Source organism: Lactuca saligna, chromosome 1 (assembly GCF_052625555.1).
Source record: "Lactuca saligna cultivar CGN05327 chromosome 1, ASM5262555v1, whole genome shotgun sequence".
Taxonomy (NCBI): Eukaryota; Viridiplantae; Streptophyta; class Magnoliopsida; order Asterales; family Asteraceae; genus Lactuca; species Lactuca saligna.
Window position 1 is genome coordinate 49,097,278 of NC_136417.1, and position 27,558 is coordinate 49,124,835.

Sequence of the window (27,558 nt, forward strand, 5' to 3'; positions counted from 1 at the left end):
TAAATTCAAGTCATCACATAAATTGTAAGTTTTTATCAAAACAATATCAGAGTATCCCAAAATCCTCAAATCTTAATAAGCCGGTAAATGTTTACAATCATGCCTCTACTTTTCCGAAATCTACAAAAGTACCTGAAACACATTTAAATCAACACTGTAAGCACAAATTTTAGTGAGTTCCATAAAACACCACATACAAAATCTTAATTAATAACCCAAAACCCTCAAGTTTGACCCAAGGTCAAACTTAGTCAAAAGTCAACGGTCAACATAAATCAAAGTCAACAAGTCAAGTTCAGACTGAGTACGCCCATCATACTTAGCTCTACACATGGCGTACTCACCATCCAAAATTGGGACCCCATGCGAGTACACGCAGCGTACTCAAAGGTACGCCCGACGTACGCGGTTAAAAGGCACTTTTCCATTAAGTGCTTAATCTCTTAATTCCTTTTATCCAACACTCATATCTAGTCCCACAACATCATTCTAAGTCATAAAGTTTCCACATTTATGACTTTCCAGGTCTAGACAATGTCCAAAAGGCAAAACCTTAACTTATTACTCCATTAAGACATCATGACACTTTCATAGAAGGTATAGAAGGATCAAGATCACATTTTTATGGATCCGAAAATCTCCATAATGGATAAAGCTTCCAACTTTATCCATTATAATGGTCCAAACCACCAAGATCTTGCCTTTAAGCATCAAATGGGACTAGAGGTGCCTCTTTTTCAAATTAATCCATTAAGTCCAAGTCTCCAACCTTCAGATCTGAATTACAATGATGTTTAGATGGATAAAGTTTCCAACTTTATCCATAACAACGTCACAAACTTTCAAGATCTAAACTTTATGCACTAAAATGACCAAAAACTCATAACACCCAGAAGTAGCTAGATCTAACAAATGCATGATCAAGATTCAAACTTTATACCTCTAAAAGATAGATCAGGGTGAACAAAGTCCAGATCTACAAGCTCCAAAGCAACCAAGACTTCTGCAAGAAGTTCCTTTTTCTCCAAGGTGCACCATGCATACTCCAAAGCACTCAAAACACCTTCTTTTAGCTCATAAGGCTCAACTAGGGTTAGGGTTTCATGGAGGGGGTGTTGGAGGGGTGGAGGTTGAAAATGGAATGGGTTTGGGGGAGTTAAGGAACTTAAATAGGGCTCAAACCACGAAAATAGGGTTTGGGCACTAATTACATACACCTAGCATACTCCTGGTATGCTCAGCATACCCAGGATTCTCTTAGTATGCCCATCGTGCACCTTTTTGTATGCCCAACGTACTCAGCTTGGCCCGGAACCACCCAAACATCAAATGGTCAGAACTTCTTCGTTGTAACTTCGATTTTGATGTTCTTTATATCCACGGAAAGGTAACAAGAAGCCCTACACTTCTATCAACTTTATTTTTTCCTAAAACCCACTCGAATTCATATTAAAAATTCATGAAATTCCCTAACCAACGCCTTTACTGATACCCTTGGGCTCTAAAGCACAAACCAAACTCTTTTATCACACAACCGCCCTTACCCACATCCAAAAGGGTCTAAACTTTTCTTCTTAAAAGCCTTAAAACCTTCTCATACTCGAATTACGACCCAAAAGACTTAAATCACAGAACGATCTGAAACAGGATGTTACAGAAACAAATGGATATTTATGTTATATCTATGAAAATGTTTTTATGGTTGTTATTATTTACATTTTAAAAGAAAATTTTGGTTGAAATATTGGGATAGTGAAACTAAGGCTTGAGAGATTTTTACAAAACATTTTGAAAAAGATTTTTTTACGAATAAAAAGGAAAGATGTGATGCGTACAGTTAGTCAGAGTTTTAAAAGAAAAGTCATTCCCGTTATACACATATTTGTTTGATATGTTATTTATGTGATTGATAGTAATGCATGAATGTAGCTTAAGGATTTTGTTAGAACTTACATGCTAGATTGCCTGCTTAGTTGAGATGCCTTGTTGCCTTATGTGTTGGTTACTATGTGCTAATTGTAGTTTATGTTAATATCAATAAGTTGTTAAGTGAATGGTTTACGGTTGTATGCAGTTAGAATCTCATAAACTTGGAATTCTTGATTTTCCTTATTGCATGTTCCTTTTTTGGTTGGTGCCTTAGGGTTCGATCAGTTATTCGTTTGTCTATTTTACTCTTGACTTTGTACAACTGTGCATTCATAAGGCGACTCGTTGATATTGGTAGAGATTTTTTCTGACATGATAGCGGTGCAGTATCCTATAGAGTCTAGGAAGATTAGTACTATGTGCATTAGTGTATATATATATATATATATATATATATGTGTGTGTGTGTGTGTATGTGTGTGTGTGAGATAGGACGTCTAGTAGTGGCTGTAAGGTGAAACTTAGGACTTTAGCGAAATTCTAAAAACAAGTATGGATATATGTGGAAGATAGTAGATGACCGTACTACCTGGATAACATGATACATACTCGGAGCATGAATGGTCACAAGGGTTATGAGGAGCTGGTAAATAGTGAATTAATGGGGTGATAACACTATGTATATGTTGTAACCTCTTTCTATTTGAGTCCATAATATGGTAACCACTAGATAGGGAGGGGAGGTTCCGGAACAGGTTTGAGTAAGTCGAATTATATGATATAATTGATGTTACAAGTTGTACTTGATGTTATAGTGGAGATGTTTAGGGCTAGCTAGAGGAGTTAGTCAACCGAGGCCTAGGACTATCACTTATTGTGAGTTTTTTGTTTGTCAACCTCCCATGGTTGATGGGAAGAAGGATCTACTTGCCAGTATGCGATAAATAGGTGAGGTGGAGGGTGCCTTTCGCACCGATTTTCCCTGAGGAGGCATAGGTGAGGTACGTTGTGAACCTGTTACGCCATGTGGTGAAGGATTGGTGGGGCTGTATTATTCAGTCCATTTCTATAACCGAACTACAGCTCATGACTTAGGAGGATTTTAGGACACGTTTTAGGAGTAATATGTTCCCCCGGAAGAGATTGCGCGAGTGAACAGAAGTATCTGGCTCTCAAGCAGACTACTGAGTCGGTGACCAAGATCACCAACAAGTTTATGGAGAGGTCGATGTTTTTCCACGAGTGTGTTGCGAATCAGATGATGTTTTTCCACGAGTGTATTTTAACGCTAATGACAATATTATATTACAATTAGATGTTTTCTTTTTTACATAAAAGAACCTATGAGGACTTTCATTGAGCACTACATCCATGAATTCCATCCAGAAATTGGAGAACATATGAACCGGGGAGTCTTTTATAAAACATAAACAAATAGAAGAATGATCAAGAATTTTAACAGACCTTAAATGGTAATGTATGAATGGATACTATTTCAGAATCTCAACCAAATCTCAATTGTACCCTTTTAGCATTAAAAAACATAATAGAATATAAAATCAAACGCATATAAATCCTATACACAGCATATAATTGAATCTTTCAACTTCAACAGAAACAAGAAATAAAATATTGTAGGGAAAGATTGAAGAACATACCTAGATGAATAGGAATTAAGGAAAAAGAGCAATAGCGGCAACGAAAACGTTAACAACATGGAGAATTAAGACAATTTTGATGAGTGAAACTGTTGATCCTTGAAGAGTAACCAAACCTATTAAAACTTACCAAAAAGATGTTGACAAAAGCCTTTTAAACATAATCGTCATCAAAACAATATATCATTATATTCTTCAAAATTAAAGAAGTTGTAATCAAAATCAAACGAAAATGAAACAGTTTTCCAAAAACATAACCTTGGTTGTATTCCAAGAACGATGGACATTGAAGGAAAGCTTCGTTAGAAGTCAATGAGGTAAGAACGGATAAAAACGACAGTAGCAGAAAGGTAGACATCATTGCAACAGTAGCATAAAGATAGACATCATTGCAACCGGAAAACCAATTGCAATTAGCATGGTGGTTTATCGCTTGGCGAGAAAAAAAGATGAAGATGAAGGAAAGGATTGAATGTGTGGGATTAAAAATTGGATAAGATTTGATTCGTGATTTACTTGGACTAAGTTGAGGAATTTTCTGATTTTGTGGGATTGATTAAAGATTTGATTAAATCTACAATTTAATTGATAAATGATTTTAAATTTAGATTTCCTAATTTACAGAGATAGATTTGTGTATATGTAATTTAAGTTGAAACCAAAAGTTGCAGGCTATAAGACTGAAAGACCTGTAGCATTAAAATAATTTTTTTATTAGAGAAGATATTAAAATAATAATAATAATTAGTAGTAGTTTTTTTCGTATATCCCCTGCTTTTGGGCTTAAACTGTGCACGCGACGTGGGCTTCTCCCCATTCCATTATATATATATATATATATATATATATATATATATATATATATATATATATATATATATATATATATATATATATATATATATATATATATATATATTAAAGTTGGGATTTTTTTTCCAAAATAGACCTTATATTTACACTTTTTTTCTATTTAAACCAAATGTTTTACTTTTTTCCTAAAAAGACCACATTTTTGGAGGATCTTTGTTATTTAGAAGAGATAACCGGTTGACTAAGTCAATAGCCGGTATCAAGTACGTATGTATCTCATCCCCTCCATTATACGTCGCTTCTTTTCTTCTACACTTGTCGCTAGTTTCATTGTTGCGATTCTAGATACACAAGTCCATATGCAAAACTAGGGCTTTTTCTGAAATTGCTCAAGAAGAAAGCCATGGCATCCAACAACGATGCCAAGAAGAAAACTAAGAAAAAAAAATACGCTGATTATGAAGATCTCGAAGATGAAATTCTCGTATCAGACATGCCCATGGACTATGAGAGGGAAAAGGTAATAACTGTTTCATTCCAATCTGTTAAAGATCCTTTTCTTACAAAACTTTTTGAAGATGAATCTGAGTTTTTTGGTGAAAAAGATGAGTATGTAGATGATTTAGTTCATCTAGAAGATGACGAGAATGACATTCTTGGTTCCAATTCTGTCCATGATCCCACCATAGAGTGGAATCTCATGGAACCAAAGGTTGGAGAGAAATATCAAAATTTTTCTCAATTGAAAAATTGTCTTATTAACTACGCTGTGGCCCATGGGTATCCCCTAAGGTTTGAGAAACTTGAAAGTACTAGGTTAGTAGCTAGATGTGGTAGAGATACAGACAAAAAAAAATGTGATTTTCGTTTGTATGCATCATGGATGAACACAGAAAGAACAGTCCAAGTAAAGTCAATGAAAAAGAAGCACTCGTGTTCAAGAAAGTTTACTTTTGGACACCTTGTATCCCCTCAATGGATTGCTTCTCATCTTGTGAAGGAGATTGTTTTCAACCTATCTATTAAACTTAAAGAACCGAGGGAACTCATTAGGACAAAATTCAAGATCACTCTATCTCTCAGTAAATGTAACAGGGCTAAACATAAGGCAATGGTGATGATTGAAGGGAAGGCTAGTGATCATTATGCTAGAATTTGGGACTATGCTGCAGAAATACAAAGATCCAACCCTGGTAGTACTGTGCAAGTGGGTGTAAACCTTAATCCTGATGGAAAACATTACTTCCATAGATTCTATGTATGCTTTCATGCATTGAAAACAGGATGGATTGCTGGATGTAGGAGAGTCATAGGATTAGATGGGTGTTTTTTGAAAGGGCAAGTAAAGGGTCAACTCCTAACAGCTATAGGAAGGGATGCCAATAACCAAGTATATCCTATATGTTAGGCTGTGGTAGACATTGAGAACAAGCAAAACTGGAAATGGTTCTTGGAGCTTCTTAGTGAGGATGTTGGAGTACAAGAAGGTGGAGGTCTTACAGTTATATCAGACCAGCATAAGGTATATTGTTATTCTTGTCCCCTATGTCATAAATTTCAAAATTTTCTTGTCCATTTTTTCATAAAAATAGTGTCAAATAACATTGTTATTCTTTTAGGGACTACTTGAAGCAGTAAAGGAGGTCTTGCTATATGCGGAGCATAGACAATGTGTTCGCCATATATACGCAAACTTTAAGAAGTCATATAAAGGAGAAGAGTACAAAGATTTGTTTTGGGCTGCTGCTGGTTGCACTGTCGAACCTGAATTCATATCTGTGATGGAGAGATTGAAGGCTATAGATGTGGGTGCATATGAATACTTAATGTCCCATAACCCGAGCTCATGGAGTCGTGCTTACTTTTGTCAAGGTAAGTATTTCATTTTCCTTTTTACTTAAATTTTTTCTTTATACTTTAAAATAGCACTTAAAATTTGGTGTTTGCACTTAACATTTGTGGTTGGACGTTTTTGCCCTTGTTGATGTGCTAGATTGTGCTAGATTGAACAAAGGAATGAGCAATTCCAATGCAACCAAAGTGGATGAATTTGTAAATCAAAGTGGATAAGGTTGTTGTGATTTATGTAAAGCTGAAAACAAAAATCTGAAAATCTGAAATCTGAAAACAGAAATCTGAAAATATAAATCTGAAAATAGCAATCTGAAAATCTGAAATCTGAAAACAGCAATTTGAAAAACTGAAATTTGAAAACAGCAATCTAAAAATCTGAAATCTAAAAATATAAATCTGAAATCAACAATCTGAAAATTTAAAATCTGAAATCTGAAAATATAAATCTGAAAACAACAATTTGAAAATCTGAAAACAACAATTTGAAAATCTAAAATCAGAATTTTGAAATCTGAAAAACATAAATTTGAAAAACAAGTATGCTTATTTTTTTAACAGATAGAGCATGTGAATATCATTATAACATATTCGAGTTTGAGTTTCATAGCTTTCAACAAATAAAAAATTGTCCGTAATTAAGAGTCTAATAACTTTTAAAGATCAAAACTAGCTCAACATGTTTGATAATGTTCACAATCGAAAAGATTCTTAACTATTATAATTTATAGAAAATAAATTGTGCAGTTCTTAAATAAACAATCATTTGTTATCGACAATCATGTTTATATAGAAGGATAAAATGGTCATTTACTCATAGTAAATTTGAAAAACAAGTATGTATATTTTTTTAACAATAGAGCATGTGAGGCTTTTGAGAACGGTGTTAGTGAAATCCTTGATGGTTGTAACCCCCACCCCTCCACCGCCTAATCCAGTTCCCGTTTAATTTCTACTCATTGTTACAGAACCGTCTTCGTTTCCCCCTCCTCGAAGCTTCTTCTACCTCTGCTTCCTCCACCGTCTTTTAGATATTAGTTCCCACCGCTTATCTTAGTTTTCTCCACACTGCCGCTTCAATCCATTCTTCCAGTATAAAAAAAGCGACCGTCTACCTCTCCATAACCAGCGAACTCAATGTCACGTTTTCTGTCTGCTTCCGTGATCATGTCTACACGTATTGCAACAAACACATATCTAGAAATTGGCTAACAGTCGAAGAAGACGATGATGTCGGAGAGTAAGCGTTGTTCGCCAATTTTTCTTTCGTCGCTGTTTCCCTCTTCTTTTCCCTTCTTCATCGAACCTTTTAGTTTTCTGATTAACTTCTCCTCTACTGAAACCCTAATTTTTTTTTATTGTTGATTTATGGTACAGATGCCAGAATATAAGAATGATGGGGAGGAGTGAGGTCATGAGGGGAATCTGATGGAGCTTAACCTGGACACCCCGTTCCCGAGTTGTAGCAGAGAAAAGAAGAGAAGAGAAAAGAAAGTAAGGAGAGAAAAGAAGAGAAGAGAAAGGAAAAGAAATTTGTGTTTTGTGTTCCCGAGTTGAAGAGAAATGGAAGGAAAATGAAACATTTTGTTCTTTCTCTCCAAATCCTTCCAAATCGGAAGGAAAGTTAGGAGGGAAAGTGATCCCTCCATTTCCTTCCACTTCCCTCCTTTAATGAAACTCGGAACACCAATTTCTTTTACTTTCCTCCCACTTCCACCTATTTCCTTTCTTTTCTCTCTTTAAATTGAACTCGGGAACGGGGTGGGAACGACCTGATTATGCATATACAAATATTAGAAGCTATATCATTTCAAGAAGGAGATATTGAAAGGAGAAGAAGCGTTCGACTTCATTCGATTGATCTCTTCCAGTCATCCAGATACTAATCGACATGCTTTTTAGTGATACATCTTTGGGTTGTGTGAAGAATTTCTATCGTTGACGGAAGGATCGATTGTGATGCTTTCTCTGGCAGATTCCCTCTTTCCATTCCCGACTCCCATTTCTCGCCTCTTTCTTAACCACCGCTTTTGGTGGGATTCCGACGCCGTTTCGATCTGCCAATCGCCGCCGGTAACCATCTCTTTCTTCGCCGTTCTTTCAGGAAATCCTCCATTTTCTTCGAAACTTTTTGGTTACTAAATATGATTTGCGTTGTGTGTAAGTGTGTTCGACATTTTGTACGTATCAACCAATAATTTGTAGAGGAAAATCCATATATCAAATACATACACCTCTAATATAGTTACAGAAAGAGAAACGTATATTACAGAAATAAAGTCTCTAGAATTTATAGCATTGAAAATTTTCTATGTCATTGAAATCAGAAATTTTATTGTACACATGCATATATACAGGGACAGAGAAAGCGATCTCTGATATAATTTGAATCTAGCAAGAAAAATTGATCAATATCACTGAGCTTTTCCAGAAATTTTCGCATTTGGGAATTCGGATCATTTAAGAGATATCTGAAGAAACCGATTGTAAGTTAATTGTTCTCTTTCAATTCATTACAGCTTAATAGAACAGGTCTCCAATTACACATGAAATTTAAATATGCCGTACCCAGTTGATATTGAGTTTTGAAGTTGAGTTTCACAATGTATCCCAACTGCTTGATGAAATGCTTGAACCAGATTCTTCTTTACTATATTTTTCCATGCTTACTACAGGTAAAGGATATAAATATTGTTTATGTTTGTCCAAATTGATATGCTTTTCATTGTAGATTGAAAGTTTTTGTGGTATTCTTGACAACCTGTTTAAGGTTTGTGGAAGTTGATGATGACTACATTCAAGATGATTTCAACCTCTTTGGGTTAAGCATTCAAGTTCCTTATTTTGATTTTGCACTTGATCTAATCTTAGATGCAGAATCTTCTAATGGTAAGTTGCATTATTTTTTCTGAATGTTAGATATGTGATTTTATTGCTTTGTATGTAGGTCATTACTTCGAGATTGCAGGAGTTGGGCCAACTCTAAGCCGAGGGACCAAATTTGACAAATCGTGAAACTGTGGTGGTCATAATATGATGTGCAATTGGCAGATTTTTTATCTATATCAAATCCGGAATCAAACAACTGAACTGAAATGTAAGAATGGTAAGGTACATTTATAGTACAGACAGCAATCAGTTGATCTGGATATATATATATATATATATATATATATATATATATATATATATATATATATATATATATATATATATATATATATATATATATATATATATATATATATATATATATATATATATAAATGGATTTAAGAGTTCCAACTTAACAAAATGTGTTGGGTAAATAAGTTAATATTTGGTTTATCCGTTCATTGAGTCAACGGATATATTTAGTAACATTTTAAGTGAAATTCCATTTATGTATTTAACTATTACTGGAATCCATTACTCATCTCCAATAATTTTACAATTTTATATTTTATTGAAGCCATATCAAAGCACATTATATAGTTATTTCCTACTAATGCAGCACTTTTCGTTTATTGGTTTCTCAAAATTAGCAGCAATACCAACCACTTTGGAATAGGGAAAGGTGGACCTTCACATTTCCCCTAATAGATGATGTTGTGACTAAAATGCACCTGCCAAAAATCCGTTGGGTGATTCATTGATCCAAATTTGAAAATCTTCTACTAATACTTATTATTTTATCTATAATCGCAAATCGTAACCCACAATTGCATTGTACTTGCACTTTTTTTAACTGATAACAACAATGTATTGTCATACTCATTAACGACTCTAATTGAGATTGCAATAACCATAACAAAAAAAAAAAAAATTGAAAATCGAAGGCTTCCAACCCCCGCAAAGAGGGGGACACTTCTCTAGTTTATATGAAGTTTTATTTTTTTAGCCGACTAAAATCATCGGCTTTTAGCCCAAGAACCGAAAAACCTAATGGGTCATCTCCCTGACCCGACTTCTGTAGTTTCTCGTTTCCTAACTTCTTAGACTTTTGGATTCCTAATTCTTGCTAAATAATTTTTTAAATATTATACTCTATCTCTCTACCAAAAAAACACTTCTTTCAATTTAATATAATGATCCAATGCAAAAACATGGTTACATCTCTGTTTAAAACCTGAAAATCGCAAGTAAATTTCAATTCGATTGAGTACGCCGGGTTTATCAAAATCTGAGCAAAGACATAATCAATTACTTATATTATAACAAAATCGAAGTTTCAAAAAGGGTTTACATGCAATTCAACGTATTGTCCTTGATTACAACCCCTTCCTCTTCTTAAATTTCTAGGGTTTCTAATAGTTTTGGAATTTTATCCCAATCGTGTATGTGATGCATTTTATCATTAAAATTACGCTCCAATATTATCATCCACGAGTGACTATTTTATTGTTTAATGTGTAACATAATATTACGTGACATCTCCAAATTTTTCGGTCAGGAAAGACCGATTTAATTTATGCTTTTAAAATAAAATCAGAGTAATTTTTTAAAAGATGTTGCGGAGTTTGTCCTCAAAACAAAACATGATAAAAAGTGATCAAAACATTTCTTAAAGAAATATGTATTTTCATTATATATCAAAACATCGGGATGCTATGTTTCGATACAGACCAAAAGCATAAACAATACATTATAAGCTTTACAACAATTATTTACAACTATTGACCTATAATCCAAAAGTCTATTTTCATCATCCAAACTATGCTCCGAGTCCACTACCTTTAATATAAAAAGCTGAGTGGGTTTGGCTTGAGAGTTTGGTGAGCATATAGAATTTTTCAACCCACAAAAAATAATGAATTTATTAATTTCATCGACCAACAATAAATTTATTAATTTCATCAACCAACAATAACCCTGATTACCTGTTCCCGTTATCCTCACTTTACATCCCTAAACACCTATCACAAGGGGCCTAGCCTAAGGATCATCATCGGGATGGACACTACTGCTAAGGGGATTTCTCATCCATACATGTCCTAAGGCAACCTTGAGAGGGATGGAGTACACCAATGAACTTATAGTTCACTAACACCTATAGGTTGCGAACCTACTAGCATTCCACTGGACTGTCTAGAAAGATCCGTGGTCGTCATCTATACTCCACTAGATGACTACAACAACAACTATTTCATCTACACATGTTATACCCAACATATTTGTAGATAAAAATACATATACAGTTTAAACCATTTTAAAACTTATATAAAACATTCATTCAACACCCGTCTCAAATAAATAAACAATAAATATACACATAGCACGTATTTTGTAGAAAATACTTTGTATCTATGTGTAAGATGAAAGTAACTACACACTCACATGATTTAACGATAATCGGGCAGCACTTCGTTTCTTAAAACGATCGTTTCCGATGAAACCGGGACCTTTAATGAGAACTGGGCCTTGCGAGTGTTGAGCTTCAAATCAAAAAGATAAATTTCTCGGGGTCTTCGGGCACTTGGGGACGATCTTCGGGTGTTAGGTATGACCCGGGGGCTTCGGAAGATGCAAAATAGCTTGAAAGAAGGTGTATGGTGTAAAAAGTGTGAAATTTACAAACAAACCGGGAGGGTTCGCACCTCCCTTTATATAGGGCGAGGCTTCGGCCAAAGGGGGAAAGGAGAAGACACCGATCGACACGGGTCCGAGCTCGGATGCGCCACAGTTAGACACGCGACAACTTAGGACTACACCTTGCTTCGTTCGAATCAGTAGGCGGACACGGGGTTGGCTCGCATGCGAGGCGACGCGACTGATTCCGAGCGATGCATGCGAAATTTGTCGGATTTTGTGCCCCAAACTTCAAAAATACCTAACTTTTGCATCCGAGCTCCGTTTTCAACATTCTTTATATGCACACGTAGGTGAGATTATACTCTACAACTTTTGTTTAGACTTCGTCAACTAATTTTTACTTTACTTTTAATATTATTATTTTTAACAGACCGGGATAGAAAAATCCGTTAAAAATTCATAACTTCTTCATCCGACGTCCGTTTTCGTCTGTGTTTTTATCGTTGTACTACTATTGAAGAGACCTTCGACTCTCGTTTAGGCCGTGTCGGCTAAAACTCACTCGATCTAAAATTCGAGTTTCTAGCTGTCTACTACTAAGCTGAAACTTAGAAAAATCATATCTTCCTCATATGAAGCCAGATTTGTGCATTCTTTTTATGAAAATTCTCGGTTTAAAGAATACGAAGACTTTCATTTAGATCATTAATGCTAAAAATTACTTTATCATAAATTCACTTTTTACGTCACACAACGTCATACCGGTTCTATCGCGAAACTTCGACAGGTCATAACTTCTTCATTATAACTCGGATTTCGGTATTCTTTATATCTCCGGAATCCTTATTTCAACCGCTGCAACTTTCTTCATAGATATCGGCTTTATCTAACATTTATTTTCGACGTTTATTTTTATCCTGAACTCATTAAATTATAATAATTAAGCATAAAACACATAATAATTAAATAATACATCTTTATTATTTCAAAATAAGTTACAAAGGTTGGCCTACACTATTACATCATCATTAGTGTCTAGCCTAGAAACACGGGCGTTACAATTCTCTTCCCCTTAGGATGATTCCGTCCCCGGAATCATACATCAGCAAACAAATGCGGATAGTAACTCATCATGTCACTCTCCGTTTCCCAGGTGAGATTTGGACCATTCGTATGTTTCCATCGCACAAGCACTAAATTGAACATCTTGCGTCACAACTTCCTAGTCTTACGGTCAACGATTACTTCTAGTTCTTCGATTAACCTCTTGCTTTCATCCAACCTTAATTATGAAGTTGGAATTATGTCGGGAACATCTCCCGTGAACTTTCTCAAATAACACACATGGAAAGTGTTATGAATACCGTGTAGTTCTTCTGGTAATTCTAGTTTGCAAGCTTGGTTCCCAATCCTCTAAAGAACTTTAAACGGTCCAATAAACCTTAGGCTCAATTTTCCTTTTTTACCAAATCTTATAAGTCCTTTCCACAACGAGACTTTAAGTAAAACCGAATCTCCAACTTCGAATGTTAGCGGTTGTCTTTTCTTGTCAGCATAGCTCTTTTGACGATCCTGAGCTGCTAACATTCTTTCCCTAATCACTTTCAACTTTTCAGCAGTCTGATGAACTATCTCGGGTCCCATAAACCGCTTTTCCCTAGCTTCAAGCCAACATGACGACGTTCGACACTTTTGTCTATACAAATCCTGATACGGTGCCATCTTGATGCTCGAATGAAAACTATTATTGTAGGAAAATTCTACTAAAGGTAATTGTTCATCCCAGTTACCTTGGGATTCCAGGATACATGCTCGTAGCATATCCTCCAATGTTTGAATCGTTCGTTCGCTCTGACCATCAGTTTGCGGATGGTAGGCTGTACTTAGGCACAATTTCGTACCCAATTCCTCTTGTAGACTTCTCCAAAACCGCGACGTGAAACGACTATCACGATCTGATACAATCGTTAAAGGAACACCGTGAACTTTCAGTATCTATTTCACATAAACGTTTGCAAGCTTTTCTATAGACCATTTCTCATTGGCTGCTATGAAATGTGCACTTTTTGTAAATTGATCGACGAACACCCAAATGATGTCGTGGCCGCTTTTTGTTCTAGGCAGTTTAGTCACAAAATCCATGGTGATGTCTTCCCATTTACCCATGGGTACAGGTAAAGGTTCTAAACTCCCATATGGTTTCTAATTTTGTATCTTAAACCTCACACATGTTACACATTCGGTTACATACTTTGCAACATCGAGCTTCATCGTCGGCCACCGGTAGTAAGGTTTCAGATCCCTATACTTTTTTGTGCTGCCGGGATGAATCGAGTACATGGTCTTTTGAGCTTCTTCCACCAGAATGTCTCTTAATCCTCCTGTCTTAGGTACCCAAATTCTATCTTGGAATACCTTCAACCCTTGGTTGTTTGTACCAAACACTAACGTTTTGCCCAAACGTTCTTCCTTTCGGCCATTTTTCTCTGAAGCTTCCTCCTAAGCTTTCTTTATACTTTCCATAATTGTCAAGATAACTTCAATTCTAAATTCTCTTGCCCTTTTCTTGTCAATGTTTACCTTCCGACTGAGAGCATTAGTGACAACATTTGCTTTACCAGGGTGGTAAAGTATCTCACAGTCGTAGTCCTTGAGTAACTCTAGCCAGATTCGTTGCCTCATGTACAATTCTTTATGATTAAAGAGATATTGAAGACTCTTATGATCAGTGAAAAGTTTGCATTTTGTGCCATAGAGGTAATGCCTCCATATCTTTAGGGCAAATACTACCACTGCCAACTCCAGATCATGAGTGGAGTAGTTCTTTTCATGCTATTTCAATTGTCTCGATGCATATGCTATCACCTTATCCTTTTGGGTTAGAACACAACCTAACCCAACTCCATATGCATCACTATAAACTGCAAAGTCTTCAATTCCTTAGGACAAAGAAAGAATCGGTGCTTCACATAATTTCTTCTGTAACTTCTCAAAGGCTTCCTTATGCTTTTCACTCCAAGTATAAGTAGCTCATTTGTGGGTCAAAGCTATCAATGGAGCAACTATCAAAGAAAAGCCTTGGATAAATCTTCGATAATATCAAGCTAATCCTAGAAAGCTTCGGATCTCCATAGGACTCTTTGGTTGTTACCACTTTGTTATAGCTTCAATCTTAGCTGGACCAACCATAGTCCCTTCTTGGTTAACCACATGACCAGAAAATTGGACTTCTTGAATCCAAAAATCACATTTGGAGTACTTCGCATACAAATTCTCCTTCTTTAATACTTCTAACACTTCTCGCAAGTATTTTCCATGCTCCTCCTGCTTTTTTAGTAAATCAGAATGTCATCTATGAACACTATCACAAATTTATCAAGGAATGGTTTGCAAACCCTATTCATCAAATCCATGAAGGTTGCTGGAGCATTGGTTAGTCCAAATGACATAACCAAAAACTCGTAGTGTCCATATCTTGTTCTGAACGTTGTCTTCTCAATATCCTGCTCTCTTACCTTTAGCTGATGATATCCTGACCTATGATCAATCTTCGAGAAATAACTCGAAGCTTGCAACTGATCGAAGAGGTCATCAATCCTTAGCAATGGGTATTTGTTATTTATTGTTTCCTTGTCCAGCTCTCTGTAATCTATGCACACTCTTATGCTCCCATTTTTCTTCTTCATGAATAACACTGGAGCTCCCCAGGGTGATGAACTAGGTCTAATGAAATCGTTGTCCAATAATTCTTCAAGTTGTCTCATAAGCTCCTTCATCTCTGTCGGTGCTAATCGATATGGGGCTTTTGTTATTGGTGTTGTTCCTGGTAACAAGTATATTCTAAACTCTAATTGTTTATTAGGGGGAAATTCAGGAAGATTTTTGGGAAAAGCTTCTGGATATTGACACACCACTGGTATGCTTTGCATATCCTTTTTCTCCTTCTTAGCATCGATCATTAATGCCAAGTATGAGGTGTATCCTTTAGATAAATATTTTCTAGCTTTCATTAGGGAAATGATTCCATAATTTAATTTGTGTTTATCTCTGTATACCATAAATGACTCCTTTCCCGGTGGATTTACCCTTACTATATTTTTCTTGCACAATATTTCGGCATCATTGGCGCTAAGCCAATCCATCCCCAGAACAATGTCGAAACCATTTAACTCGATGGGTAACAACTTCCCTTGGAATTTGTTTCCATTCAGGTCGATGACAATGTTCTTAATATAATTGCTAACAGGTATGAAATTGCCACTAGCAAATTCTACAATTAGGGCATCATCTAGCTTTTCTATAGGCAATGCTAGCCTTTCACCAAATTTATGTGATATAAAGGAGTAATTTGCTCTGAAATCAAACAGTAAATTGGCAGGCAATCCATTTACTAGAAAGGCACCTGAAGCGACATCTGTTGCATCCTTTGCGACTTCCAATGTCATTTGGAAAGCTTTGGCTTTTGGCTTTGGTGGCAGATTGGGCTTCGCTGCCTCTTTCTTCTTCGGCAGTCCCTCAAAATGTTTCCTTCTTCATTGCACCAATAACATACTTTCTTATTGAAGGTGCATTCATTGACATAATGCCCATGCTTTCCATATTTGTAACAAGTGACTTCCTCGCTGCATTTCCAAGCATGTTTCTTCTTACACTTGTCACACCATTTCGCTTTGGCTCCTCCTCCTAATTTCCTCGAATCGTACTTCGAGAACTTGTTGTGCTTGTTGGAACCTGAAGTTCCTTCAAACTTTCTCTTTTCGCCAAATTCAACCTTGTTGGCGGCTCTCCACTTAATCATATCTTCAACAGACTTAGCAGCCCAGATAGTTGCCTCCAAAGTAAGTGCATGACGTATTGGCACCACATACTCCCATGGAAGTCCCTTTGCGTACATGTCGATTTTCATCTGCTTGTCTGGTACAATACGCAAAGCAAACTCCATTTTGTCTGTGAAGTTATTGGTGTATTCCTCGATGGTCATACTTCCCTTCTTTAATGTCAGAAATTGGTTTTCCAACTCAAGTAGATTTTGGGCTGAGCAGTACTTGCGCTTGAAATGCACCAAGAACTCTGCCTAAGTCAGTTGCAGTGGCTCATTAGGGCGTAGGGTCTTCCCCAGAGTGTTCCAGCAGCGAACAACGCAACCTCTAAACTGAAGCACTGCAAATATAGTTTGTAACTTGCCTTGACAACCACATGTCATGAAGGCCAATTCCATTTCTGAGATCCAATCCATTACTCCGACGGGATCATCTTTTCCAGTGAAAGTTGATGGCTTGCATGTCATAAAATATTTGTACTTACATTCATTTCTCTCTACTCCTTCCTCTTGATTATTCCTCCTATCCACAAGTGGTTTAGTCTGACCAACAAATCTACTGTAATTTTCCTCCTCTGATTGACCGTCATTTACTTCCGGTTGTTCAACAGGCTTTAAAGGTTCACTCCTTTTGTTCAAAAAAATTATCTCAATTCCTCCATTTTGTTCAGCTATCATGGCTCGCACTCCATTCATTGTGATTGGTTCTGGTGCAGCTTCTGCTATTGACACATGCTCCATCACTTGGGGTTGAGGTTGCTGATTTTTGTTTGCATTTCTAGTTCCACTTCGTGTTCTTGCCATTATAATCTATACACCAAATAAGGTGAATTTAGATCTTCATCACTTCGAAACATTACATGCTAGATCTAATATTGTAGTCGTACGCTTAGAATCCTGAACACATAAGGTTTCCAGATCCGGTCGGCAACAGACCATAGATCCGAACAAATAATGGCATATATGGCAAACATATAGCATTTAGCACATAAAAGTATTTTAGGCATATTTCCTAAAATATACTAGTGCTCGTGTCTAAATATGGTAGACACGCATCTCACAATCATCACTTAGCATTCTAAGTTTAAGTCTAGAAATCCTACAAATTCCTATTTCGCTTAAACTAACGCTCTGATACCAACTGTGACATCCCTAAATTTCTCAGCCAGAAAAGACCGATTTAATTTATGCTTTTAAAATAAAATCAGAGTAATCTTTTAAAAGATGTTGCAGAATTTGTCCCCAAAACAAAACATGATAAAAATTTATCAAAACATTTCTTAAAGAAATATTTATTTTCATTATATATCAAAACCTCGGGATGCCATGTTCCAATACAAACCAAAAGCATAAACAGTACATCATAAGCCTTACAACAGTTATTTACAACTACTGGCCTATAATCCAAAAATCCCTCTTCATCATCCAAACTATGCTCTGGGTCCACTACCTTTAATATAAAAAGCTGGGTGAGTCTGGCTTAGGAGCCTGGTGAGCATATAGGATTTTCAACCCACAAAAAAAATAATAAATTTATTAATTTCATCGACCAACAATAAATTTATTAATTTCATCCACCAACAATAACCTTGATTACCCGTTCCCGTTATCCTCACTCTACGTCCCTAAACACCTATCACAAGGGACCTAGCATAAGGATCATCATCGGGATGGACACTACTACTAAGGGGATTCCTAAGCCATACATGTCCTTAAGGCAACCTTGAGGGGGATGAAGTACACTAATGAACATATAGTTCATCAACACCTACAGGTTGAGAACCTGCTAGCGTTCCACTAGACTCTCTAGAAAGGTTTGTGGTCGTCATCTATACTCCGCTAGATGACTATAACAACAACAACAACAACAACAACAACAACAACAACAACAACAACAACAACAACAACATCGAGGCCTTTCAGCATTTTAACATACACACCAACTATTTTATCTACCCATGTTATACCCAACATATTTGTAGATAAAAATACATATACAGTTTAAATCATTTTAAAACCTATATAAAACATTCATTCAACACCTGTCTCAAATAAATAAACAATAAATATACACATAGCACATATTTTGTAGAAAATACTTCATGTCTATGTATAAGATGAAAGTAACTACACACTCACATGACTTAACGATAACCGGGCAACACTTCGTTCTTAAAACGATCGTTTCCAATAAAACCGGGAGCTTTAATGAGAACTGGGCCTTGCGAGTGTTAAGCTTCAAACCGAAAAGATAAATTTCTCGGGGCTTTCAGGCACTTCGGGATAGTCTTTGGGTGTTAGGTAAGATCTCGGGGCTTCTGGGGATGTAAAATAACTTGAAAGAAGGTGTAAGGTGTAAAAGTGTGAAATTTCAAAGCAAATTTGGAGGGTTCGCGCCTCCCTTTATATAGGGCGAGGCTTCGGCCGAAGGGGGAAGGGAGAAGACACGTTTCGGCAGCGAGGGGGAGGAGGTGGCAGAAGCGAGGGCGAGGTGCCAATAGCGAGGCGAGGGCACGCGACTCGGTTCGCAGGTGGTCATGAGTCCGAGCTCGAATGCGCCACCGGTGCGACATGCGGAAACTTCGGACTGGACCTCGCTTCGGTCGAATTAGCAGGCAGACACGGGGCGGGCTCGCATGCGAGGCGACGTGGCTGATTCCGAGCCATGCATGCGAAATTTCTCAGATTTTGTGCCCCGAACTTCAAAAATTAATAACTTTCGCATACGAGTTCCGTTTTCGACGTTCGTTATATATACACGTAGGTGGGATTATACTCTACAACTTTTGTTTAGACTCCATTGACGAATTTTGATTTTATTTTTAATATTATTATTCTTAACAGACTGGGACAGGAAAATCCGTTAAAAATTCATAACTTATTCATCCAACATCCGTTTTCGTCTGTCTTTTCACCGTTGTACTACTATTGAAGAGACCTTCGAATATCATTTAGGTCGTGTCGGGTAAAAATCACTCGATCTAAAATTCGAGTTTTTAGCTGTCTACTGCTAATCTGAAACTTAGAAAAATCATAACTTCCTCATACGAAGTCAAATTTGAGAATTCTTTTTATGAAAATTCTCGGTTTAATGAATACGACGACTTTCATTTAGATCATTAATGATAAAAAACACTTTATCGTAAATTTACTTTTTACGTCACACAACGTCATGCCGATTCTGCCGCGAAACTTCGAAAAGTCATAACTTCTTCATTATAAATCGGATTTCGGTATTCTATATATCTCCGGAATCCTTATTTCAATCACTACAACTTTTTTCATAGATATTGGCTTTATCTAACATTGATTTTCGACGCTTATTTTTATCCTTAACTCATTAATTATAATAATTAAGCATAAAACACATAATAATCAAATAATACATCTTTATTATTTCAAAACAAATTACAAAGGTTGGCCTAGACTATTACATCATCATTAGTGTCTAGCCTAGAAACACGGACGTTACAATTATGCCATTCGAAATTTCATGAAGCCAAATCATTTTGTGTTGATTAGAGGGATAAGTGTAAAAATAAATGTACTCAAAATAAAATAACTTTTAGAATTTAATTAGGCAAATAATAAACTTAGAACAAAATGGTCATAGGCTACAAACTTTGTTTATTATAAATAATGAACCATACAACCATATACGTTTGTCTTATTAAAAATATTTAAAAAAAAACACCAAACTTCTTAACTTAAGCAGCCTCCTCAGGATACTTAAACATGTTGAAGGAGTTATTACAGTAGCTCAATCCACCATCGACAAGCATATTTTGTGCAGTTACATACTTAGCCTCATCACTAGCCAAATAAAGGGCAGCATATGCAACATCATTTGGTTTATGTGTCACACCCTTAAGGTTCGCGACTCCATTCATCATATTCTCAAAAACCTCCCTTTCAAGCCCAATGAAATCTGCGGTCAATGGTGTAGCAATTCCAAAAGGCGAAACACAATTAACACGAATGCCAAATGGTGCAAGCTCAACAGCTAGATTCCTAGTTAGACCAACTAATGCGTGTTTTGAACACGTGTAAGCATGAGTAGCCATACCACCAAGATGTGAAGTAATGCTAGATGTTGTTATAATCGATCCTGATTTCTGTGGAACCATAACCCTAGCCGCATGTTTCATGCACAAAAAGGTTCCTATGACATTGACATTCAGTACACGCTCGATGTCCCTTTTCTCATTGTCTATAATGCGTGGCTTTAAAGTATCTGCTACTCCTGCGTTGTTGAACATGATGTCAAGTTTTCCATAAGTGGCGACTGCAGTGTCGATGGTGTTTTTGACTTCTTCTTCGTTGGTGATGTCGCAGTGGATGTACATTGAGTTTGATGAGCCTATTGCCTCAGAGACTGCTTGACCGAGTTGGTCTTGGACATCTGCGATGATAACTTTTGCTCCATGTGCGGCAAAAAGCTTTGCACAACACTCACCAATGCCACTCGCTGCTCCTGTTATCAATGCTACCTTTCCTGCTAGTCTACATCAATTGTATAATAATTTCATATTCACAATATTCTTGATTGCTAATTTACATAAAAATAAAACAAATCTATGGCTGATTAAATTCAAGTAATTCGAGTATACGACTTACTTTTTTATCGGATATTAGATAAATTGTGACAAGTCCTAGGCTGTGTTTGGCGCGCCACAGCTAGCTGATAGACTTGCTTATTTTTCGAGTTTTTTCAAATTGTCATGTTTGACAAGTAAAAAAGTAGCTGATAAGCTAACTTTTTAAAAAGCTACTTTCAGTAGCTTTTTAGAAGCTTTTTAAAAATTTCCTAAATATACACTTAATTAATTACAGGAAACGTATTTTCTAAATGTCCTTTTACGTCATTTTATATATTTCAACTAGCTTATGAGCTAAATTTTACCAAACGTTATTTTTTATCAGCTAGCTTATAAGCTAGCAACTAGTTTTTCAGTTATCAACTAGCTTTTTAGTTTTCAGCTAGCTTTTCAGTTAGTCTAACCCTAATGTAATTCACTCGCTTATCAATTTGTGCAATGCATGTTATTTTTTAGTGATAATAGGAAAATACTTATATGGCAAAATATTTATATATTTTTTTTACTCGTAATAATAATATGTAACCATAAACTTGTAAGGTGTGCTTTATTTAGTATTAACAACAATGTTCTTATATATATTTTCAGATGATAATATATATTTTCATATGATAGCGACATCCTCACTTTTTTTATTGACAATAATCACTTAATAAAGTTTTTTTGTCCGCTAATAAAAAGGTAATCTAACAAATACATACTTTTTTACTGATAACATAAGTGTAAATGTCAAAAAATTTCCATTAATAATTCTCATTTCCTCTTTATGTTACTTGATTTATAAGTGTACTTAAAAGCCAATATACCTTTTTATTTTTTGTTTGTTTATTTATTTATTTATTTATGTTTCATCACCCTTATGTGACAACTTGTTATTATCGAGTTTATAGGTGTTAGCTATGATGAAACAAGACAAAACTGCAAATTTTATCCTTATGTGGTTTCCAAAAATCTTTGGAAGAGGTCCAAAAAGTTTTCAGCTTACACAAAATATCGGAAATCATGGTTTTTCTAGGTTTTTAGTTTTAGAATTAAGAAATTTGTATAGTTTTGGTCCATTGAACACTTGAATTGACTTTTTTACCCTTTAAATTTATTTATTTTTGTATTTTTTTATAATTTTATTTTATAAACATTAATGCAAAAAAAGGAATTCTCTCTCTCTCTCTCTCTCTCTCTCTCTTCCCACCCCACCATAGCCCTCCGCCTTCTCTCTCTTCCTCCTCTCCCCCTCTAAGTCCTCCTTTCTCTCTCTCGTTTCTGCCCTGCTCACTGGAAAACACGGCAACAACCGGAGTTGCTGCCTCCTGCAACACCACCTTACACCGTCACCACCCTACCACCATTCCACCTCTATCCCATCCTGTTTTGCTGACCAAGCCTCAACTCAAACACTTGCATCTTCCCTTTCAAACAAGTCAAGAAAACAAGAGAAAAACAACACAACAACAACTGGAGTTGCTGCTGCCTACCACGACACCGCCACAAAAAATAGAGAGGAGATTGGAAGCAAATTCAAGTCCCATCAAGAAACAACTTCAATTCTTCGAGATTGAGAATCACATCGGAGCTTGTGCAAGTGTCGATGTTGTCTCTTACCTCCTTTAACTTCAAATTCATCATATCTTCACTCAAATTCCCAACAAGAAACTCACGGATCTCCTTCTCGATGTTGATTACGTTTAATCCTTGTAATTTGGTTGGCAAGAAATCTGTTTTACCCATCTTTAAAGAATCTGTGAATCCAGCGAGGACATGGTCAACGGAAACCCCGAATAGGAGTGAATTTCTTGAGGTTTTCTTGGCTAAGAATTGCTCGATTCTTTTGAAATTTTCTTTTCCTTGATCAACAACAAATAGGAAATTAAACCAGGCCCGAATGGTATTCGAATCAGGTAGGTTACAAAGGAACAGAGGCGGAAACCTCATCATGGATTTCTGAAACCCAGACACTGTTGTTGGATGTAAGATTGTGATTTCAAACAACAATGGTTGCAGAGAAATCCCACAACATTCTGATTCAAGCGAATGGTTGGATTGAGGAAGACGAAGAGGACATTGGGAGTGAATTTGGAGATTTAGGAAGTCTAAAAGAGTGGGATAAAGGATGAATGAGTTCATCTGGTCATGAGAGAGAGAGAGAGAGAGAGAGAGAGAGAGAGGGTCATCTTCTTTGTTTTTTATTTTTATTTCATAAAGTATTAATATAAATAAGAAAAAAAATACAAAACTGAAATTAAAAGGGTAAATAGGTAATTTCAACTTTTTTGGACCAAAAACCTAGAAAAACTTTGATTTCGGACCTTCTGTGCAAGCCAGAAATTTTTTGGACCCCATCCAAAGATTTTTGCAAACCATAAGGATCAAATTTGTAGTTTTGTCACGAAACAACCATACCAACATAAATGAACAAATCTTATCATATTTAATATAGGACCGATGCTACATAAGATATTGAATACCATATATCATATTCTAATGATGTAATAAAACATAGGGAAAAAAAACTTTTCAGGCTTATTCAGTAGAATTAAAAATTTGTGATATAAACGATAAAGTCAGAGTACCCGATGTAAATTTTGTAAGTTAACCCATAAAAATATATGGTAACAGGGTATTTTTTGTAGTTTACCTAAAAAATAACATCTATGAATAAAATCAAGTATTTGAATAAACAGTCACTAATAAACTAACCTTTTTGCAGGAATCGACATTTGTTACAGACGAGAAAGATATAGCTTCAGAGGAAGATGATGAATATCAAGATTTATTCTATTGCGAAGAGGAGACTGAGTGATCTGCTTGCTTTATTTGGCCTTCAGTGGCTCAAGCTCAAGTGTTATTATATAGTGGAGATTGATTGGCATGCCTGTTTTGACCTTATTGTTGGCACCAGGCACCAGGCTCCAGGTGTGATTGTTTTATTTCATTTTTTAAGATTTTAAAAAAATGGTTAAAAATCATAAGAACCGCTTATTACAATTAAAAAAAATACAAAAATATAAAAATACGTATATAATAACAAAACCAACTTTGTTTTCCTGACAATATTCCCAAAGATTTTCCAAACTCAAGAACAATCATTAAAAAAAACGTCTGGTTACTAAATAATGTTTTGGAAAATAGATTTCTAAAACTATTTAGAGAAAGCATATACTCCAATTAAATAATTGATTTTTTTTTTCTTTTGTCAATAACAGGCTGCGGTCTAAAGATGCAGAAAAGGAATGAGAAAACTGTGACAAACTTTTAAAGGATTATAAAATGCATAGATCCCACTGAAAGATGCAAACTGTAGCATGGGGTTGGTAGTTTGGGAAAGGGATAATGATTTAGGAGGGTAATAACGTTTTCTGTTTGTCCATTTTAAGTCTTTAACGTATTTTTTGTGCGTATTACATCATTAATGTTATTATAACCGTTTACAAATAGTCCTTTTAACAGGAAGAAACCGGTAAAAAGGATTATTTATAAACGGTTATGACAACCTTAATGGTGTAATATACACAAAAAATACATTGGAGACCTAATATGGACAAACGGGAAACGTTATTACCCTCCTAAGTCATTATCCCATTAAACTATAAACCCCTATAGTAAATTTTTACTTTTTAAATAAGAAACTTGTAGGTCTTGAGGTTGGTAGTTTGAATATTTTTAACCTCGGCCTTCTTTATAAATGGAAGTGGCGGTTTCTTAATGACAAGGGAGCTCTTCGGGTTAAAATTGTCAAATTTTGTCATGAGAAAGGCTCCTCTAATCCCCCGACGCCAATGAAAATTACATCCCCCCTGGATCCCATTATTCACTTACTCGAGCATCTTGATTAAAGGCCAAAGCAAAGAGCCTCCCGAACCGCTCCCTAAGAGAAATATCCAAGCACCAAACATCCTCCTAGAACCTTGTTTGAGTCTCATCCCTCACCACTCTATATATGTAATTAGAAGGAATACAACCATTCTCATGGAGGTGATTAATGGATCCTACAATCTTTTGCCAAACACCCCCTCCAATTCCTATTCTCGAATCGTCCGAAAAACCGCCACCTTCCCATGACAAAATTTGACAATTTTAACCCGAAGAGCTCCATTGTCATTAAGAAACCGCCACAATTCCATTTATAAAGAAGGCCAAGGTTAAAAACATCCAAACTACCAACCCCAAGATCTATAAGTTTTTTATTTAAAAAGTACAAATTTATTATAGGGATTTATAGTTTCATGGGATAATGACTTAGGAGGGTAATAACGTTTCCCGTTTATCCATATTAGGTCCCCAACGTATTTTTTGTGTATATTACACCACTAAGGTTGTTATAACCGTTTATAAATAATCATTTTACCGGCTTCTTCCTGTTAAAAGGACTATTTGTAAATAGTTATAATAACCTTAATGGTGTACTACGCACAAAATATACGTTAGGGACCTAAAATGGACAAACAGTAAACGTTATTACCCTCTTAAGTCATTATCCCCCTAGGAAATGAAGAAAAGTATAACAAAAAGATTTAAATAACATATATATATATATATATATATATATATATATATATATATATATATATATATATATATATATATATATATATATATATTGTTAGGTTCATGTGAGACGGCCTAATTTTGTGAGACCGTGAGACGCATTTTTTTACTTTTTTTATTCTTTTTAATTTTTTTTAGTTAATTCAGTTCCAAAAATAATATTTAAAAAAAGATATTCTTGGATTTTTCCATTTATTTTTCATTTTAAAATTAATTTTTAGAATATGTATAGTGTAATATTCTATTACAATATTTCACGTACTTTTAAAAAAAAACGGGATTTTTAAAATTTTTTTTTTTAATTAATTGATTTCCTGAAATAATATTTAAAAAAAGAATTTTTAGATTTTTCCATTTATTTTGTATTTTAAAATTATTTTTTAGAATATGTAATTGTAATATTCTATTAGAATAATTCACGTATTTTTCAAAAAAAAAAAAACAGGATTTATTTTATTTTTATTTTTATTTTATTTTTTTAGTGAATTGAAGTTCCGAAAATAATACATAAAAAAAGAATTTTTGGATTTTTTCATTTATTTTGTATTTTAAAATTATTTTTAGATTTGATCTCACGGTATTAAAAAATTAAAATGGTATATATATATATATATATATATATATATATATATATATATATATATATATATATATATATATATATATATATATATATATATATATATATATAAGACTGGTTCGTTGATTTTGAAGCCGTATGCGAAAAGTGAAAAAACAATTTTTTTATATAGAATAAATTAAAAAAAGAAAAACAAAAAAATTAAATTAGATAAAAGTGGAATTATGCAAATTTATAAAATTTAAGGTGTGAAATATATAAATTTTGAAAACTAACTTAGTAAAATAATTTAACTTTTAAATGTGCCAAAGTGTAACTTTAAAAATAAATTATTTGAAAAATAACACACCATATGCAAGGTAATGGTATCGAAATCCTAATGAATGGGAAAGAGGCATAGCAAGTGAACTACAAATGGTTTTTAAATAACTAAATCTCTTATTCAAAAAACAAAAAAATTGAAAGCTTGAGAGTGGGCTTGAGCCAACCATGGTCCTAAGGTAGCTCCGCTTATATATATATATATATATATATATATATATATATATATATATATATATATATATATATATATATATATATATATATATATATATATATGCTTAGGTTATTTTGTTTTTTACTAATTATTGTATGCCAAAATGCTCAGATCTGGACCACTGGATGAAATAGAATCAAAGGTCATGATCTGAGGGTCTATGTACTAGAATAGGATAACATGTATCATATAATCACACAAATTTCAACATAAGGACATTTTAGTCAATTAAACTATATTAAAAAAGGAAATTTTCGGATTTTTAGGGATTATTAATTCCTTTATTTTTGAAAATCTAAATATTTTTAATTAATTCAAGTTTAAAAATTCGATTTTATTCTGTTAGAATGACAGATGCCAACCATGAACTAGTAAATATATTTTCGATTTTATTCTATCAAAATAACATAATGTCAATCATAAACTACTAAATACATTCTAAAAGAATACACAAAATAGATTATTGAACTAATAATATACCAAATAATTAATTGTGATTCTTTGAATAATAACAACATTCTGAAAGAATAACATGTGTAATTCTTAAAAAATAATAACATTCTTAAACATTGAGTGTGATCATTCTTTAATTCATTTTTCAAGCCCTTCCCATCAAATCTTCAAGCCGTTCTTCAAGCCATTTCTATCACAAATTTTGTTAGAATGCAATAGTAAAATTCTGTTAGAATACATTATCTACATATAAATATTAAAAGTTTATCAAAATAAAACAATAAAATTCTAGCAAAATTTATTATCAACATATAAATAATTAACCA

At 34.6% G+C, this 27,558-nt stretch overlaps 1 protein-coding gene and 1 long non-coding RNA gene across 8 annotated transcripts in view; one reads left to right on the plus strand and one right to left on the minus strand.

Moving 5' to 3' along the window:
* Window positions 1-23,964, minus strand: part of LOC145035783 (secoisolariciresinol dehydrogenase-like) — a 37,719-nt gene extending 13,755 nt beyond the window's left edge. The window contains exons 1-2 of one of the 2 annotated variants that reach the window (XM_078984300.1): window positions 23,814-23,964; window positions 20,132-21,024 (exon numbers count right to left, since the gene is read on the minus strand). In XM_078984300.1, coding sequence (XP_078840426.1) covers window positions 20,229-21,024; window positions 23,814-23,833 — 816 coding nt within the window. In that variant the 5' untranslated portion in view covers window positions 23,834-23,964 and the 3' untranslated portion in view covers window positions 20,132-20,228. Of the gene's footprint in view, window positions 1-20,131; window positions 21,025-23,813 lie in introns of those variants that run through there. The other variant, XM_078984304.1, reaches the window with a different exon arrangement.
* On the plus strand, window positions 7,962-9,865 carry LOC145035770 (uncharacterized). 6 transcript variants are annotated; one of them, XR_013678374.1, is made up of 3 exons: window positions 7,962-8,264; window positions 8,549-9,302; window positions 9,719-9,865. It is a non-coding gene; the product is annotated as an uncharacterized LOC145035770 (long non-coding RNA). The 6 variants fall into 6 exon arrangements; XR_013678373.1 differs by having other exon boundaries at window positions 8,549-9,297; window positions 9,716-9,865; XR_013678372.1 differs by having other exon boundaries at window positions 8,549-9,297.
* Window positions 23,965-27,558: the final 3,594 nt, after the last annotated feature.